Source organism: Drosophila eugracilis, unplaced genomic scaffold, assembly GCF_018153835.1.
Source record: "Drosophila eugracilis isolate 14026-0451.02 unplaced genomic scaffold, ASM1815383v1 contig_90, whole genome shotgun sequence".
NCBI lineage: Eukaryota > Metazoa > Arthropoda > Insecta > Diptera > Drosophilidae > Drosophila > Drosophila eugracilis.
In genome coordinates this window covers 2,426,915-2,446,251 of record NW_024573812.1, presented here as the reverse complement: position 1 = coordinate 2,446,251, position 19,337 = coordinate 2,426,915, and the positions used below count along the sequence as shown (strand labels likewise).

The following is a 19,337-nucleotide window of genomic DNA, read 5'->3' as shown; positions in this document are numbered from 1 at the left end:
TTCGCCGGGCATAATGTTTAAGTTTCTTCCGCTAGCTTTATTAACATTAGTGATTTGTCACATGAGCTCATCTCAACTCCTGGATGAAGAATGTTTGGACTCCGAAAATGTTGGGCACCAACGTCAACTGGAAAGTACTCCCTGGCTGGCTAGCGTATATAATTATAATAAATTTATATGCTATGGAACACTCATAAGCAATCGTTAGTATGATAATGTACTGAATATTTTTTGATAAGTTTTACTATATTAACATTTACTGCTTTAAGTCTTCGTTTTATCGTCGGCGAGTTGCACATGGAAACAAAACCAACTGTAAGTAAAACAAATATACGAATCTGATTGTGTTTAACTTTAATATAATTTATAAGATATGTGCGCTTGGGGCAGTATCATAGATCCTGCAAGGACTCGCGTTGCAATACCGTCGTACTGTTCGGAGTGGACGCGGTTAATATACATCGTAGCTTTCATCCAATCAGTGGCATAGGCGATATTGCTCTCCTAAAACTCATTGATGAGGTTAAATACAATGGTAGGTCTATGTACTTTTGGAGTATAAAAATACAGTACGTTCTCGAAAGCTTAAAGAGAAAATTACTGCCAAGAACAATAGAATTTCTCAGATAAAGATTTCAAGGCTTTGTATTCGAAATACTACTCTGCAAAGTTCTTCCATGTTTATATTTCGATTTTAATCAATTTACTAAGATTTTTTTTTTACTTCTTCTTTAGCATACATCCGGCCTATCTGTATAATCATGGATGACCTGGTTAATTCAGAAGAAATTCAACATTTGAAGGGCTTTGGATGGCACCATAAAAGACAATCGCTGGAGGCCATACAGCTGACTAAGAAGCCACACTATTATTGCGATCGAACTAATGAACCTCTGCAGATCTGTGCTGAAAATGAAAATAACTACTGTGGTATCCTCTCAGGGGGTCCACTGGCAGGTAATTTCCATTATAAGGGGGAAAAACTAACAGTACAATTTGGACTCGTTAGCAACGCCAATGAGTTCTGCGAATCGTATGGGAAACACACAAATGTGATGGCCTATAAAACCTGGTTATATAATACTATAAGCCATCAGGAGTCCCAACAAAATCGGGTTTTATACGACGATTGTTCGAGCAGTTGGGCTGATGAAGTCCTCGTTCGCCTGTGGGAGGTGTCACTGTTTCAAAATACTTTCACTGGTGCCTTGGTCACAAATCGTAAGTAGTTTACGAAAGGAATTTAAAACAGCATAAATATAGATTTCGGAATTTCCAAAGGTTTTGTGGTGACTGTTGCAAGTGCTTTTTATAGAAGTTCTTCCCTAACTCCAGTGTAAGTTTTATCTAAGTTATTTTAAGCATAATATTAATCATAATCTTACTTTCAGTAATGTAGTAACCAAATACGGTGAAAGTCTTAAAGTGGAATCTATACACATGCACGAAGAGTTTGGTTATTCCTCAACATCACTAAAGAACAATATAGCTCTGCTAAAGCTGGCTAAAAATGTGCCCAACTCAGGTAACTATGATTCAGTCCACTGCTTTATCTATTTAACGTTCTTCTGCTTCAGATCTTGTAAAACCAATCTGCATAGTCATTAATCCTAAAATCCCAAGGACATTGACTAAAATTATCAATAGAAACACCGAAGATTTCATGGGCTTTAAAAAAGTGACTTCCAGTCCCGTTGATAACTTTGTTTGTGGCCAACAGATTGGAATACCAGTAGAAAGTAACCAGTTTTGTGTGGAAGAATCTACCGATTTCTCTCATAAGACACCTGGCTCAATATTAGGCACATTCAGGAATATCAGCGACGTGAATAGATATATTCTTATTGGCATATTGAGCTTTGATAGGAACGGCATGTTCGTTTATACAAATATACAAAGTTATGTATATTGGATGGTAGATACTGTTAACTTATTGTAGCTACGAAAATTCATTAAAAAAAAATTTGTTTTTAGTAATATAAAATAGATTTTTAGTTCTAAGAAAAAGTTTACGACAGAGATTTTTTTGAGAAGTCCCAACATATAAATTCTTTATTCTCCATTATTTATAATCAGTAATTAATCTCATTTGTCAAGTAGATGTTGAGTAAGTTGAGCTTTTAGCCCAAAGCGCCATTGATAAGCAACTGTTATAAGTCATAGCTCACATTCCATTGTCAGAAATTATGAAATAAATCACTTATATGAAAGAAAAAGAATTTAAAATATCATCCTTTTTTTTTATTATTAAAAAATGGGAATTTTAGTTTTATGATTAGCACACTGCTACCCTATTGGCAGCTTAATCTAATCAGTTTCGATATAGATAATTACTGAGTCTAAGGGTTATTTAGGGTAAGATTTTTTTTCTTTTTTATGACATACCAACGAGTGAGTTTAAATTTTTATGTCAAAATCCGGTCCAGCAGATCTTGAGGGTAGTGTCGTTTAAGTCTTCTTTTGACTCGGTTGCTTGGTTCAGAGCTGTTTATAGCAGCGGTGCCAGCGGTTATCTGGTTAGGCTATTGGGATGCAAATTTATCCTATCCATGGTTTTCGGAGCCAGTTCCTGCAGCTTGCCTCCAAGTTTGAGTACGTTGAGATCACAATCAGTGTCTCTATTTCGGATAAACCACGAAGCCCCAGAGATCCTTCGTAATGTTTTCGATGGCAAAACCCGTATATTGTTTAGGTTGGATTCTGCCGCGATGCGAATATTCTTCAGCATTCATAACATTGACGTATTGCTTGTCACAGGTCAGCGCATCTACTTACCAGGCTAACTTATTTACCATGCCGATCACCCCAGTGGTAATAGTAAAGGCGGTTCTGAAGTTATTATAAAGGACTGTCTCAGAATTTAAAATAACATAAAAAGGTTCTAGCCCATACAAAAATTTTGATTTTAACAAAAACATTTTCGGCGTTACTTTTATTTGCCAACGTCATAACCTTTTATATTTAGTCGTTTACATTTTCTAATACTTTTTTAGCACTTGCAACACTAACTTAAGTATTAAAATGTAGTGTATAAATAAAGATTGTTTTTTTCCAACTAATCAGTAAACAAATACATTAGGTGCTGTAATCACTGCCGTAGCTCGTTGATATGCTTAATAAATTAATAAACTAGCTCACACATTCTATTGTGAGAAATTATAAAATAAATCAATTTCATGAAATTAAGTACTTTTAAAGATTTGCTTGACACATTTCGAGTGACATAAAAAATTTATAACATTCTAATCTTTACAAACTTAGGGTTTTAACAAAATTAGAGCATACATTTCGGCGCTGTTTATATTTGCCAAAGTCATAACCTTCTTTTATATTCATTCGGTTAGACTTTTTTCATACCCATAATAAAACACTTGCAACGCCAACTAAAATATTGAAATGTAGAGTATAAATAAATATTGTTATTTTACAATCAATCAGTACCAAGTTCAGCTCTTCCTGCTGTAAGCTTGTGTTGCACGTCAAGCAACGGGAGTCGCGAAAAAAAAAATATGATTAATGAGTTATGAATAAATTCCTTATCGGAGAAACAGTTGCACATATTTATATCAAGAATATATTGAAGGGAACATGGTGATTGAAAGTCAGTCATACAGGAACATAACTCAAGAAGCAATGCACTCCGCCGTGCTCTCATCAACACTGTTTATATTAATTCTCTGGAACGTGGCTTTCTGTCAGTTTCTGGATGAGAAGTGTCATGGAAGGGACACCTCCATGCGCCAGAGAATAATTGGAGGACGAGACGCCACAGTGAATTCAACTCCTTGGATGGCTGGCATTTACAATATCACAAAGGATTTTATTTGCGGCGGATCGTTGATTACAAAAAGTGATTACAAAACCAATTAAATAAAAGATATATTAACTTTGCCTACTTTTAGATTTCGTCTTGACAGCTGCACATTGTCTCCTTGAGCAGAAATTACTGTAAGTTGCTGTCTAGTAAATACTTAGTTAATGCTTAAACTACCATGATTCAGATTTGTGCGATTGGGGGAGAATGATAGATCATGCCCCGATAGGGAATGCAGAAGGGAGTGGCATAATGTGAAGACTGCAATGTTGCATTTTAATTTTAATCTAAGCACACTGATAAATGACATAGGACTTCTTGAGTTAAAAGAGGAAATAAGATACAGTGGTAAGCAAGTTTATGAACTAACAAAAATGAATATTAATAATTTTATAAATTACTTTGTATTCCCAGCACAAATTGCACCGATCTGCATTATTTTGGATGAAGGCCTTACCTCTGCGGGAATCGATAGATTTGCGGCCTACGGATGGGGTAAAACCCATCCAAATAACAGAGAAGGAAGCCAAATACTGAAAGTCATCTTATTGACCCGAAAGAATACACAGGAGTGCTATTCGAGGGGGGAGATAGTTCAACCCTCTGATAAACTGTTCTGCGCTGGAGCCGATGGAGGCGACACCTGTGGTGGCGACTCTGGTGGTCCCCTGGTATCAAGTACAAGGTACATGGAAAGGGACATCCGAGTGCAATTTGGAATCGTCAGCTACGGCACATTGTCTTGTGATGGTAATGGTGTCTATACGGATGTTATGTCCTATAAAAACTGGATAAAAACCCGCACCTCCGGACAATTTGATGAGAAGTTAGTTTTGTATGATCAGTGTGGGAGCAGTTGGTCCGGAGGGGTTAATATTCGCCTTTGGGAAGTCTCTCTATTTGAACAAAATTTCACGGGCTCATTGATCACAGACCGTAAGTAAAACCATTTAACCTAGCATTTTCCCTTGTTATGTTATTTTGATTCCAAAGGTTATGTCCTGACTGTTGCCAGTGCTTTTGTAACAAACCCCACTAATATGTAAGTAATTTATGGTTATATTCATATTCCCTTTTATTAATAAATCTACGCAGACAAGTTGAAACGAGATATAATGAGCGCTTTGATGTTGAAGCGATCATTAAGCACCCAAAGTTCGAAGCATCATCCTTGAGGAACAATATCGCTTTGCTTAGACTAAGTAGGACGGTGACCAGTTCATGTAACTACTTATTAGTTTAGACTCCTAACTTATCCTAACAATTTACATTTATTTTAGATTTCCTAAACATGATCTGTCTTGGCTTAAAGCCAACTCCCCCAACCTCGCTGACAGCCATTCTCTACAGTGATCGAAAAGATATAATTGGCCCTCAACTCGTAAATTTTAAACAAATTAGCAAATTTTATTGCTTTAAGGGAACTCAAATGCCAAAACAGCCGAACGAATTCTGTGTGGAGAAACCGAGAAGCGATTATACCTACGATATACCTGGTTCAGTAATGGGTACATTTTATCCCATTAAAGGGGCTAACAAGTACCATTTAGTTGGCATGATTAGCTATATTAGGAATGATTTGATTGTCTTTACAAACGTTACGAGCTTCATGGATTGGATTTTAAAAACAATTATCTAGAAAAAAAATTATAGAAAATTCAACAGAAATACTTACTATGAATGGCAAACGGAAATATGGAAAGTTTTCAAAGAATTGACAAGATTACTACCGATAGAGATACTTCTACTTATCTTTGTATTTATTATTATAAAATAAATTATTCTCTACTACTAAGTGATTATTGTAGTTATAATTCTGGGAATCACTGACTCTCTGGCGGATGAATGAAAATTATTAGATGGTTCAAGGTTAAGAGGCGTCTGGATGTAGGAAATTATCTGACCATTAAATAAATGAAATAATCAACAAGTTAATAATATAAAAATTAATCAAATTAGTTTTTTAATTGCAAGAAAATAAAGCTCTTTACCGAAAATCTAAAATCAATACATTTAGCTGTTTCAAAAACCTTATACAAATCGAACTTCCAGTTAAGGCCGCTCAGGTGGCGCTGTTATAGTGTAAAATAGATGTATAAAACGAAAGTTCTGCAAATGAACGCTAGATGTCTGTGACGAAGGTTACAACTTGAAATGTCTATTAAACGTTTGTTTTAGCGCCACCTTAATAAAAAATGAGTTTAATATTGTAATAGTAAGAGAGAGGGGAGAGAGAGAAAGAGAGAGAGAGAGAGTTATATCATAGATCATCTTTTAATTAAAGGAAAATACTATTTGCAGGAAACTCGCAAAAGCATTCATAAAAGTCACTAAAATTCATTCAGAATACATATGTCAACAGCTTATGGCTTATTCCCAGGCAATTTCATTATTTTACCCCTCATTAAATTGTGAAGCCAACTGTGTCCCACCATTGGATTATATAGTTGGACACATCCTCTTGGCCGCCGCACATCCTCAATGCAATTACGCGCATGCCGACAGCGCATGCGTGACATTTTCAAGATGACTGCGCGATGTCGTCGCATCCTCTCTGCCTCTTTCCCTGAACTGTTCTAAAGTCTGTCTTTGGGCCAGAAGTCCGCATCTGTGGACTGATCAAACAAAATAGCTGGCAAATGATTTATTGACGCTTTCGCGTGCATTAGCCAAAGTCATGGGGCCTAGCACTTTTGGTTTCTGTTTGTTTGTTCTTTTCACCTCCAAAACGAGTGGCCCGCTTCTTGCTCTTGGTCAATATCACTGCAAAAAGGCCCTTAAGCAGGCGTTCTGCAAGGCGGACAACCGGTTTCGGCCAACTGCGCAGTTTGATCGCTTTTTTCTTTTTGCCTTTTTTTGGGAGGGCCTGCATTTGGCGTAGTGTTACCCTTACAAAGGGCATTTCCATTTTGGCAGGGAAGTTGTTTACTGTTCTCGTGTTTTTTTTTATGAAATCTTCCGTTAATGACTTTGTAGGGCATTGTAATTTATGAAAAATCAACTTAAAGATAACAAATTTTAATAGAATGCATAAAAAAGTTAAGGAATTAAGTTATAAAATCCGAAGTCATAACTTTAAAATACATATTACACCCTAAAAGAGTGATCAACGAATATGCTTTTAATGACTTTTCAGATTTTTATTTTGGCGCTAAAAAGGAAAATCAGACATTGGTGGCCAATGGAGCGAGCCTTTTGGCCTGACCAGAATCGGGGTGTTGTGTTGGGGCCGCGGCCGCTGTTGTTTTGGGTTGTGTAGCCGTCACCCAGATTATCAGGAAACTGGAGGAACCAGTTTCGGTGCGATGTGGCATGCAACCTAAATATAGAATTGCAGCAAAAACAGCACGATTTGCTGCAAATTAGCTTGGCCAAATTATTGATCCAGGCCAGTTTACACGATTCCATGGCTAAAATGCTATAATCATAGGCTGCCAAAATCATGGCTAACACTTGCGTGTGCTGTTTGTTTATGTTTGCCTTGCTATTTTTCGGCTTTTTTTTTTTTTGTTTTACCTTATCTTATCAGCAAGTGGCGCACACGAGTGCCGCACATGCACAGATACATTGGCAGATACAGATACAGATACATTTGCGCACCTTTCGGCTTTTCGCTTACCTGTTGATTGAGCAAAGGAGAAAGAGAGAGAGAGAGTGACAAGAAGAGAGAGAGAGAGCGCGCGTCGAGTGCTCGAGTGTGGGTGAGCGGGAGTATCTGTGTGAGTCGCTCGTCTTACAATGCGACTCCAAACAACCCGTCGCAGCCGAGATCCATAGCCATCCCATCATTCGCTCGAACGCAACGATCGCGCGCGGTTGTCTCGCCCAACAGCAAAGAAAGATATTTAAACCCGGAACGAAAGATATAAGCCCGAGTAGTATCGAAGAACTGCAAAAAGTACTCAGAACGTCCAGCACTCGCCCGCCCGGTCACCGTTCCCGAAACGCTTTTCATTTTCGCAAATCAAAAAAAAAAAAATACAAAGAGAGACCCTTACGAATTGCGATTCCAACAAGTGCGAGTGAAGTGTAAGTGTCTTGGCCAGTTTCTTGTTATTTGTTTGTTTGCCTGCCTGCCCACCCCCTCTCCTTCTGCCAAAAAAGTTAATAAAAAAGAAATTCCAAAAAAAAATAATATAAAAACTGCCGAGAAAAGCCGGTTTGGAGCCACAGGGCTCGTGTGATTCATAATCATGGCTTCAAAAAGCTTGACCGTTGACTCAGCATCCCCGAAAAAATCAAAGACAGATTTAAGCAATTAACCCCTTAATAAAAAAAGCAAAAGTGTTAACCGCAAGTTATTGTGTAACTAACCGTTGTCATCGTTGTCATAAAAAAAACCAAAAGCAACCTAAAGATCATCTAGATGCGGTCTTTAAACTTAATTACGTCGGAATCTTAATCGACTGATAAAAAATATCGTAAAAAACCGCAGAAACAATGTTTTTTTGTGATTTGATTGAGTTGCGCCAGAATTGCCAGATTCTTGTTGTATTTTTTAGAGCACTCAACATGATTTAATTAAAAAGCCGAAATTGTTTTTTTCGCCCAGAGATAGGTGGCTGGCGGGTGGATTTATTATTATTTGTTTACTTGTTTGCCGTTCTTGTTTAAATCGCCTGAGCTTTTTACGCCGCGCTGGTTTAAAACATTCAAATATTATATTATATTATACATATTTATCTGCATAGTCAGCCATGTTTTCGTGGGCTTTTCTTTTATCTATTTTTGTGAATTGTTTTGCCTCGATTCAATTCAATTCGTTTCGTTTCGTTTCGCTGCTTGATTGAGCACATCAGCGCTGGCCAAAAAACATATTCGCGTTTATTTTTGTAAGCGTAGTGGCTATGGATACATTTTAACATATTAATGTTTTATGGCTCACTTTTCTCGTGCACTCGAAACTGAAATATTTTGGTGGAAATTCCGATTTAGCCAGAAGATGTTTTCCCAAAGCGACCTTCGATCTCTGAAAAAGGGTAAGGGTATGGGGGAATGTGTGACCCCGACGGAATGATTAATCGTTTATTGGGAAATGGATAATGGATCGGATAGATCATAGTCTCCTCCGATGGAGTCACCACCACCGCTGATTCACGCACTCAGGATCTTCTATTGTGACCCAAATTTCATTAGACTTTCCGGGGTTGTTGTTCCCATTTCGGCTTACATTTTGTTGTGGTGGAAAACAGATCACGGGAAATAGTTCACCAGCAGAGACTGAAACTGGTGGCAGACGAAAGCACCTGAACTTGTTCTCAACTTCAAAGAAACGTTCCAAATGTGCGTTTCATAGACATAAGGATGTCTATAATATAATATATGGATGTGAAAAAGGAACTAATGGAAAGTTTTAGGGTTTAGTTTAGGGTTCTCAGCGTAAAATTTGCAAAATTTTAATATTTTATTTCGGGATTTTAAATAAATAAACTACAATCGACTATCATATTAACAAATATACATTATTTTCTAATAATAACAATATTAATGAAATACTAAAATCCTTTTAATTAGCTGCCATTATCAGATTACTATGAGTTATAGCCACGAAACGGACTGATTGCACATCGGCATTTAGCTAGCTGCGCCGTTAAAAGCTTGGGAACGAAAACCAAATACAAACAATTAGCCAAATAACAAAATATATATCCCGAAACAAGAACAACAAATACAACAAAACCAAAATAACAACAAAAACTAAAGCATCGGCCACAAAAGCCAGACAGACATTGGCAGCCGTCTCCGTCGCCGTTGCTGCCGTCGTCGTCGTCTGGCGTTTTGTAGCTTTGCGGCTCTGCCGTCGAATCGGTTGGGAATTGAGAACCAACAATGTCTATATAGCTGCTATATAGCCAGCCTCTCTAGCACGGCCCAAAAGCAGCGACGTCGACTGAAAAGCCAACGGCGACAGCGACGGCAACGATGTGGTTGAAAAGATTTTTGTATTCGAAAACGGCACAAAATGCACATAAAAATTTTCTGTTTCGGTTTTTGCTTTAGTTGAGAGAAAATCGTCGCTTAGTTAACGTCGCCCCTTAAGAACTAAACTTTGGCAGTGCACCACGAAAACGCCACAAATATACGAAAACCGATCTAAAAAGTCAAACCAAATCGAAACCGATTCGAAATCCCAGCCAAAGCCAACCCGATCGGAATAAATATCGGTCAGTACCAGGTCGCATGTGAAATAAACAAATCTTTAGGGTATACATCTGCTGGTTATACAATAGCCAATAGCCAATAATCAATACTCAAGGATCGCTGATGAATCAGAGTCCGCAATCTCCTCCTATCCCCCATTTCCTCTGATTAGTGTGTGAATTTTTCTGTGAAGGTTAACAAAAACGTCTTAAAAACCCTTACGAAACCGAAACCGAAAAAAACGCGATTATATTCAATTGGTAAATTATCAAGGGAATTTCTTTTCGACTCATATATATCAAATTTGTTGGCCAGAGAGAAGAGATATATATGCAGAGGTACAGATACGTCGTAGATCTTCGGCTCGTTGAAATTAAATAAAATTATATAGTCAAAAAGCGAGAAAATTTTTAGAAACTTTTCAAGGTGAGTTTATTTTTAGCGCCCCGAAATGGCTGCGCGGATTGGATTTGTTTCCGAATATTCTCGCTCAGTCAGTCAGTCAGCGGCATTCGCCATCCGCCAGATATCAAGATACAATATCTGCCAGATACACAGATATACACAAATTGCGAAAGTGCTGCTGCGGATGTGGCAGCCACCTCCTGCGCCTTCTTCCTATGCTCAAATTGCCACTGCTGCTGCTGCGGTTTGGCGCCACAGTTTCTAAGACATTTTGAAATGTTTTTGAGCGATATATAGTCTATATATCCGGCGACAGCATAAAGCATCGCATATTAATGAAGCCGAAGCTCTCTAGGTCGCCTGCTCAAAAAATAAAAGTAGTTTCTTGTTGTCTTGGCAATAGCAATTGCGATTTTTCAGTGGCTGCTCTTTGGTTTTTCCTCTTCGCCTGATCTATTTTCAGCCATTTTCTATCTCTCGCTCACTCTCGCGGTGGCTATCTCCTGACATCACGTATACGCAGTGGTTGCTCTCCATTTCCATTTGCCATTTACCATTTACCATTTCCCATTTTCCAAATTCATGCCAGGCCACCAGCAAGCTGTTAGCCAGCCGCCTGTGATGTAATTTAGCCATGACCAGAACTTGTTGATTATCGTTCTTTGCCTAAGGTTCAGTGACCCCCAAAGAAAAAAAAAAACTATAATTAATCACCCACCTTCTTATCTTCCGCTTAACTTAACTGACGGTTGGTCACCTCTCCCATAATAGCTGTAAAGCAATCGAAACTTCTGCCGAATCAATCTTACAACGCCTCAGAAAACACCAATGAATCAATGCCCGATAAGATAGTAGTTCTATAAACTTGAATGAGCTAATAGCCATTGCCACTGCCCACTTGGACGAATGAATGAAATGTCTTTGTTTACACACTCGGGTTTATCAGTCCAGGGCGGAATTAATTACCCAGAGGATGTGGGGAAAGCGAAAAACACGAAAAAGAAAAATTTGTTCTAATTTATGAATGGAATTTGAAAATAAATATAGAAATTTGGCAAAAGAAAGGAGTAACAAAGAGAGAGAGTTTCTTAAGATAAGAAAAGGGAGGATTATTTTCGCTACAATTCTTAGATTTTCCTTATAAGTATAAACCATTTTCTCTCAGTGCCTAAGAAATACTTGCAGTTTCTTCCTTCTTTCGGCCGGGGATCGTAAATTAAGGCCGTCGCGGAAATGTTGCTGAGCTCATTAGAATGGCACTTCTCGCTCAGCTCACATCCTATTCCGTTCCTGGGTGCGTGACAATATTTCATGGCTTGACTTCACTTGACTCGGATTCGTGCACACATTGCAACAATCAAGGGGGTATATAGAGGGATTGTTGGGAAAAAGGAAGAAGGGGAGACATGCTCTAAAAATTTCAAACAGCATTGCGTATATTTTAATTAGTGCTCCGCTCTCTCTTTCTCTTTCTTGCATTTGGCAGTTCGTCTTTCTGCAGTTTGCAATTCGCTATTCGCTGTTCTCTTGCCACCAAATCATTTCTCAAGAATTTAACCTTCGTGAACTGTCATGGTAGATTGCATTCTCGTTCTCGTTCTTTCCCCTTGCTGAGACGAGCATTTTTCTCGTATCTTTGTTGGCTCTTTGGGGTTCGTATGTCATTCATGGCAAAACAAAGAAAAACGAAAGAAAAACAGCTAAATAACGCGAAACCAGACCAAAGTTAATGATTACAGAAAATTTTTACAGACTTTAATGGGTGGTTTCCCTGAGAAAGGTTGGGGTGTAGGTTGGTTAGCTTGGTAATTATGATATACTTTGGGTTGATCTTGAAGTGTATCTGTATCTGAAAGTTGACTTAGTAATGTGCTGTTCCTAAACTTTTCTTAAGAAATGTTTAGGCGTTGGAACCTCTGAGTCATACTTATCAACTTCTTTTATAGGAAACATTTCTGATTCACAATGTTTAGGATTTCCCAGTCATCTGCATAGGACTTTGGAACTCTTAAAGTATGATTTGATAAGAGCAAAGAAACCATTCAAATAGTGGTACTTAGTATCAGAAGATTCCCATAAAACCAGATCAGTACACCTTGCTTAGCCGAGATGACTGTTAGTTTCTTCAAGTCACTCCACTTCCAAGATTAAATGATATAAAAAACGTGATTTTCCCAAAAATAAAACTTGATATCTCCCACTTACCATACCCAACTTCGATCTGCAACCCTGACCTTAACTTCTGGCAACGAGTTTATCACTTTCCCCTGGCCAGCAATTTCGATGGCACACTTTCGCAGAGATATCTGAAATCGCAAGTGAAGGAGGCAAGTGGAGAGACAAGACAACGGAATTACACAATATTCGAGCGGCAATTTGACTAAAAGTAATCACGTATCTGACGCCTCGCAATTACATAACCGCAGTGCGTTGAAAATAAACGCCCACAGACGCAAAATCTTCCACGAAGAAGTGCAGACTCAACTCGACTGTGGATGTAGTTAGATGTGTAAGCCCCCTTTTTTTTTCTTCTCTGTATACTGGGGGAGCCACTGCTCTTTCTGCACCACAAACGTGACTGGCAAACAATTTTTGGTTTCATCGCCTCGCGCAAAAGCCACAAAAACCCATCGAGAGATTGCGATTGAGTCGGCACTATGGGCATTCGGTTAAAAATGGGGAAACCCGCATCATCCCAAGCCCAAACCCCAATCCAGACTTGATATTTTGTTTATGAATTTAACGAAGGGAAAATATTTATTTTGGCCATACCACGTTACGTTGAACAAATTATAAAATCTCGTGCGGCACGCGCTCATAAATCACAACAGCATTTACGTGCATCTCTTTTTCGGGAATCGAGAATTAATTGCTCGACATTTGCCAGCGCTTAAAAGGGCGATTGGAAATTAAAAGATAGAAAAAAATGTATAGAGGCAACATACCAAGAGTTTTCCTTGGAAAAATAGTTCAAAACGCGCTGGCCTTCCGCCCACTGAGATATCTATTCGAGGGGCATATTTCTGCGCCAAGTCTATTTTCGATCGACAGCCCCTGCAGACGACGTTGGACGTCAATGCCAAAGTCACAAATATCAAAAATATGTGATTGGCGAAAGCGAAAGCTGAAAGGTTGCCCGTTAAATCTCAATGAAAATTACTTTGCCTTAACCCCTTGCTGACCAATGCAGCTCCAATTACCCTCGAAAGGCAACAACACTTTGTGTTTGCCACCGAAATAGTCTACTCGACGGAATTCGTGCGGGGGAAAATGTGTAGATATATTTTGTTAATGTATTTTTAAAAGAATGCGACTGTGACACTTGCCACTGTCCATTACGAAGGCTGACAAATTGTTTGTTGAAACGAGCTGAAATGCAAATGCTAAGCATTTTATTTAGTCTTTGATTAATTCATATCTAAAAGATACTCGCATGCCAAGGGGGAAGATGTTTTTAACAAATTCATTCGGGTGTTCGCACAATGTTCTTCTTCAGAAAGGCAAAGAAGAAACAGCCCAGGCAGCCCAGGAGGAGCCGGGCACTTTGTCAGCCCTAATTGCAGCACTTTGTAAACTGTCACAGGGCAGGCGGCAGTTAAAAGGGGGAGGCGGTACGAGGCGGTACAGCAACAAGTGGAGGAGCCTCCTCCTGTACTGGAGAGTCACCATTTTTGATGGTGAATTATTGCCGCCCCGACGACTTTATCTGCCAGTTTCAATCTGCTGCTTGTCATTAGCCCAATGGACTAGGGGATATATATATTCGATGTACAGATGTATTTTAACCCTCCAATCATCCGAAAGAGAGAAATTTGCATTTCGCAATTGCATTACGCTTAATCGCATTTTGTTAACCCATTAAAGCCCACCAATTATGCACAAAAGGTAATTACAAACAACAAAAACAAAAACAAAAAAACAAAGAGAAAGAATGAAAATAGTTTTTAATTAATTTCATTTTGTTCATTAATGTTAAATCAAATGGCAAATCCATTCGATCCGTCCGTCTGTTTCGCTTTCAGGCCGATAATCTTGTTGACTGCATAATGCATTCGGCCAAATGTGATAAGTGGAATGAGATACAGATTGTCTAGCTAAAGATACTTTAAACATAAGCCAAAGAAGGAGAGTTCCTTATTTAAAGTATGTTTTTTTTTGGGGGGGTTTTAGGAGACTCTCCAGGCTGGGATTAAATTAAATTACCGCACAAACAGCAGCAGATTGACAAGCCTATTAAATTGTCATTATATATGCCACACAATTTGTAGACAAATTGCAAGTGGCGGGGTTAGAGAGAGGGAGTTGCAACTGATTGAGGGGCTTTGTTCTATGCACTTTGTGCGGCTAATTAAATAAATGCGTTGATAATTACGCTTTATTAGCTCAGAACAACTAATATGGCATTAACTATTCCAGTGACAGATTTAAAATTGTATTATTTTCTCTATATTTTTTCACAATATAATCTCTCTTTTTTTTGCTTTTGGTGTATTTGTTCAATCGGTAAAGCCGAGCGAGAGTTTAATTTATGGGATTTGGTTTTTTGATTGTTTTCTATTATATTTAATTACATTTTGTGCTGGCAAATAATGTGATATTTTGCCATATTTATGGTGGCATTTATCAGCGATCTCCCACCACTTATTAGCCTGCTTTTTGAATCCGTTTGCTTATTGATATCAAGGCTGGCAAAAAAGGCCCATATACGGGTATATCTTTCAGGGCCCAGTGAATTGTATCTGTAACGTGGAAAGTTTACATGTGTCAGTTTGACTTCGAACTTTAAATGCCATACAGACGGCTTAATAAATATTTACTTGCCACATTTTGCTTTTGTTCATGTTGATTTACTTTGGATCGAACGATGAAAATAGGTGAACGCGCGTATGGAAATTGCATTTTCAACATACCGAACTGTGTGCATCTCTGATTAAAATTTGCATTCGCATTGAATTTCACATTTCTCATAGAAAATATCCGCGAAATATTAATCAATTTTGTGCACAGTCATAGCACAATTATAATTCCCATATATACAAGCAATCAAATTGCCGCATAAACTACGCTTCTCACCGGGGAATGCTCCGTATATATATATGTTTGTATCTGTAGAATTTACATATTTTATTTGTGAAAATTTATGCAATTACAGGCAAATATTTGAAATTGCCAATTGAGAAAAAATTGCGATAAAAATCGAATGGAATTAATATACACATATGTATATATAGCATATAGTATATATATATCACAATGGCAGTCTGTTCAGTTTTTGGTTTATTAAGGGAATGCCGAAAAGGGATTCAATTGTGGTAACGAACTTATGGCCAACTAAAAAGTGTTACTGCAATCGTATCTCTATCTGTATCTTTATTTTTATTTCTATTTGTATCTGAGCGAGAGAGTTTTCCATGACTGTCGGTAAAATTGCCACATTCAATGTCACTTGCATTTTTCCCTCTCCCACTCTCTCTCTCTCTTACCATTTCCACTCTCTCTCGCACTTGAAAAGCAAAGAAAATAATCACAAAAGAAACAGCAAGAATGCATGCAAAGTGTCACTTTTGTCAGCTTTTCTCTCGGCTTTTTTGTTTTTCCCGCTGCGCCTAGTGCAGAAATATTAAAAATATCATACAAGCACACACGCAGCAACAAAAACAAAAACAAAAACAAAAACTTTTCCCTTGTGTTGTTTTTCCCCTATTTCTCCTTCTACATTTTTTTCAAATACTCAAGTGTTTTGATGCACTGACAGTTGCAGACGTGTGTGTGCTGGTGTGAGAGTGATTGCGAGTGAAAAACTTTTTTAGCTTTCAGCGCTTGATAAGCGCCGCGAAAAATACAAAAAGAACGAAACGAGAAAAAAATGAAAATAGGGGGAAAAACATGAAAAAAGGAAAGAAAAAAGTCGAGTCGTCGAGCCGTTGAGTTACGCCCATTTAGCACGCGCATTGCATTAGACAGACTGAAGAGCAACAGCGTCGTCATCATCAGCGGGGGAACGCGGGGGTGTTCTCTCCGGGGTGGCAGAGAGGCGAGCAGGGGCTTCCAGGCGGGAGGAGAAACATGTCCTGTTAGCCGCAAGCACGAGCGCACACATGACGTCACGTCACGTCACATTGCATCAGTGCAGGAAGCTTGGGAAAACTAAGTTCTGAGGTGACATTGGGGGATACCCTGGAGGAACTAAAATAATCTGACAAAAGAGGATTTATATATATCAAGCAAAGATATGATATATCTATATAAAAAACGGGATATTCTGCATTTTTTAACACAGTTTTATAAAGTTAGCATTAAGCTGACAGCAGTTTTACATTCTGAAATATGTTTCTAGGAATAAGCCTAAATCTTTGATGGCTATTAAGAGTCATTAAGATAGTAAAATTTAAAGATCATAAATTATAAAATATAAACCTTTTGTCCAGTAACTCTGTCAATTTTATACCAAAACATATCCAGTAAGTTAATATAAATAATAAACAAACCTAAAACTATAAAACCCAGTAAAAATATGTTTTCTGACACCCAAAAAAGTTGACTTCGCAAATATTTATGTTCTGTTGAGTTACTGAAAGACTTTTATAAGCTTTATTCTTGAAAACCGACAGTCTTGATGATCTACCTACCTCAATCAGACCGTTAATCCCATATACCCCAGTTTAGGGCTGTCTGAACGGTATTCAAAAATCACTCGCCCCCAGGCAGAATTTCTACGACTCGCCACCATTGAAATTCCCTCCACCACCTCCTCCATTACCATCGCCCCACCGGCAACTTCAGTTTCACTCAGCAGCAGCCAAAGTTTAGTTTTGGCCAGGCCAACAAAAGCGCGTCTGCGAAAAAAAAAGCTAAACAACAACAAAAAAGTTAAAGCGAAGAAGTTGAAGAGGAACCGAACGGGGGAGCTGCAAAAAAAAAAATAAAGACGAAAAAACGTTGAGCAGTTTGAAGTGTACGTGAAATTTGCATAAATGCGAAATCAACGCGTTCACTACTTGGCGCTGCCCTCCGTTTCGATTCGCCCCAAAAACCTCCTCCGCTCCCAGAGGAACTGCAAAGCACTTTGCCACACATATGGATATGGGGATGTGGCAGCATGGCAGCATGGCATTTGCATGGCTTGTTATTCCCCGACAGACGACGGGTCTGTTGACTGCGTTTTTCCACTCCTAATTTCAGCCAACTTCTGCCAGTTAGTGGGTGAATATGTCGCTCCGGCTTCACTTTTGTTTGGCCCAAAGAGCCAGCACATCAGGAGCAGCAGAGGCAGAAGCAGAAGCACCAGCAAAACCAACAAGATCTTTCAAGTAGTTTTCTTGGGCCTCTTGGACCACTTGACAGCCGAAATGGGGAAAAATGGAAATGGGATAAAATGGGATATGGGAAATGGAAAAGCTGTTGCTGCCTCACTCGAGTGGCTTTTTAATGAGCTGTTCCCTTATGCAGTTTATTAATGTGTTGAAATGGCCATGGCCATCTAGCCAAATGCACAATGTTTGCCCAATACCCGATTTGTTTAGAGTCTGCAGCACGTAATTAGTTGGCTCATTACAGATTGAAGCTGTTCCGTTTGATAAACAGATATTCCAGAATAAACATTAGACCAGACCAGACTGACTCCTCTATGTTTCGAAAGCGATTCTAATTTCGATTGGGATGTACACCGAAGGGAAAATAGTAAAGAAATTAAAGCTACAGATAAATATTTATGGTATTGGAGAGATTTTAGTTGCGTTTCTGGAATGCGAAAAGAAAATTATCTATGATTACCTAAGGCTTCTCATTTTCTGAGTATCATTAAAAAAGGTGATTTGGGATTGAGATGGCCTTTGTTTTCCTTTAACAACATTCTGTTTTTATAATCATTTTGCTTATATTTTGAAAAAATGTGATAGTTAAATGACTTCTTAAGATTTTATCTGAAAATCATTCAAGTTATCTGAACTACTTTATCTTTACCATCTTAACTATCAAATTAAGATAGTAGTTTTCTTAAAGTGTACTGTAAAGCAGCGTGCGAAATGGCCAAATCGAATTGTCGACCCCAAAAACCGCCTTCTCCTCTACTTCCCGTTCCCTTTTTTTGCCCCTGACTATGTATACCCACCATGACATCATCGGTGGCAAGCAGGCAGGCAGGCAGCAAGCCAGCATCATCATCATCATCATTGCCATCGACTTTGACTGCTGATGGTTCCAGTTTGGTTTCGGTTTCCACTTTTTGTACCCCCTCCGCCTCTTTTGTCTGTTTTCTACTCTATTCTGTTCCCACTGTTATTATTCTGGCTTTTATGGCGGGGGCCAAACTGCTAATGATGCTGTGTGCCCTGAAATCAATTTGATTCCTGCTCACTTGCTGCACGCCGCTGGTAATGGCAACTCATGAGCTGGCTTGCGATTTCCATTATGGTGCTCTTTCAGTGACAGGAAATCGGCTTACAAAATTCACTCACCAAGAACTTTTATAAATTTTCGGATATTTTACAGTTTTTGCATACCAAAAACATGCCACGCCCTCGGCTCTGCTCGTTCCGCAAAAATGTTGGCAATAAATCTTTGGAATTACCTCATGCAAATTGATTTGTTGCTCTCACCCCGAATCAAATGCAAACTGCATTTCAGGGGGGAGGAAAGGAGGTGTACGAAAAGGGGTGACTAACGGGGCATTGAAAAGTTGCAAGTGCATGGGGGGGGTCGCAACCATCAGTGGCACATAAATAAATTGTAATTTGCCAATTGTGTGTGTAAAAGTTATTAGCGATAACTCGTTTTATGACACTGCTGCTGCTGCCCCAGCACAACGTGCGATGTTTCACTGTACCCGGAAACGGACTACGCCGCTACGTGTTCCCCTTGGCTTTTCTGTTTCTCTCCCTCCTTTCCAGTCCAAAACCTCTCCATGATCCAGTGGCATTTGGTTATTAGTCATAAAGCTGCAATGGGATTGCCAACTGGACAACTTTGTTAATGATAC

General features: G+C 38.7%; 3 protein-coding genes across 29 annotated transcripts in view; all 3 read left to right on the top strand.

The window, feature by feature from the left end:
• On the top strand, positions 1-2,604 carry LOC108112324 (serine protease hepsin). The gene is made up of 7 exons (XM_017222154.2): positions 1-203; positions 270-315; positions 372-535; positions 736-1,221; positions 1,282-1,336; positions 1,392-1,525; positions 1,578-2,604. Exons 1-7 carry the CDS (start codon positions 14-16, stop codon positions 1,937-1,939), a joined length of 1,437 nt encoding a protein of 478 aa, XP_017077643.1. The 5' UTR covers positions 1-13; the 3' UTR covers positions 1,940-2,604.
• Positions 2,605-3,588: 984 nt separating this feature from the next.
• Positions 3,589-4,758, top strand: LOC108112086 (snake venom serine protease KN13-like). Its single transcript, XM_017221835.1, has 2 exons — positions 3,589-3,850; positions 4,229-4,758. The coding sequence occupies exons 1-2, from the start codon at positions 3,589-3,591 to the stop codon at positions 4,756-4,758; spliced, it is 792 nt and encodes a 263-aa protein (XP_017077324.1).
• A 2,836-nt stretch (positions 4,759-7,594) lies between these two features.
• Positions 7,595-19,337, top strand: part of LOC108112518 (PDZ and LIM domain protein Zasp) — a 57,099-nt gene continuing 45,356 nt past the window's right edge. For 4 of the 27 annotated variants that reach the window (XM_017222422.2, XM_017222419.2, XM_017222417.2 and 1 more), the window contains exon 1: positions 9,790-9,978. The gene's annotated coding sequence lies outside the window, so the exon portion shown is untranslated. Of the gene's footprint in view, positions 7,844-9,786; positions 9,979-19,337 lie in introns of those variants that run through there. The other 23 variants (XM_017222433.2, XM_017222432.2, XM_017222430.2 and 20 more) reach the window with 15 other exon arrangements.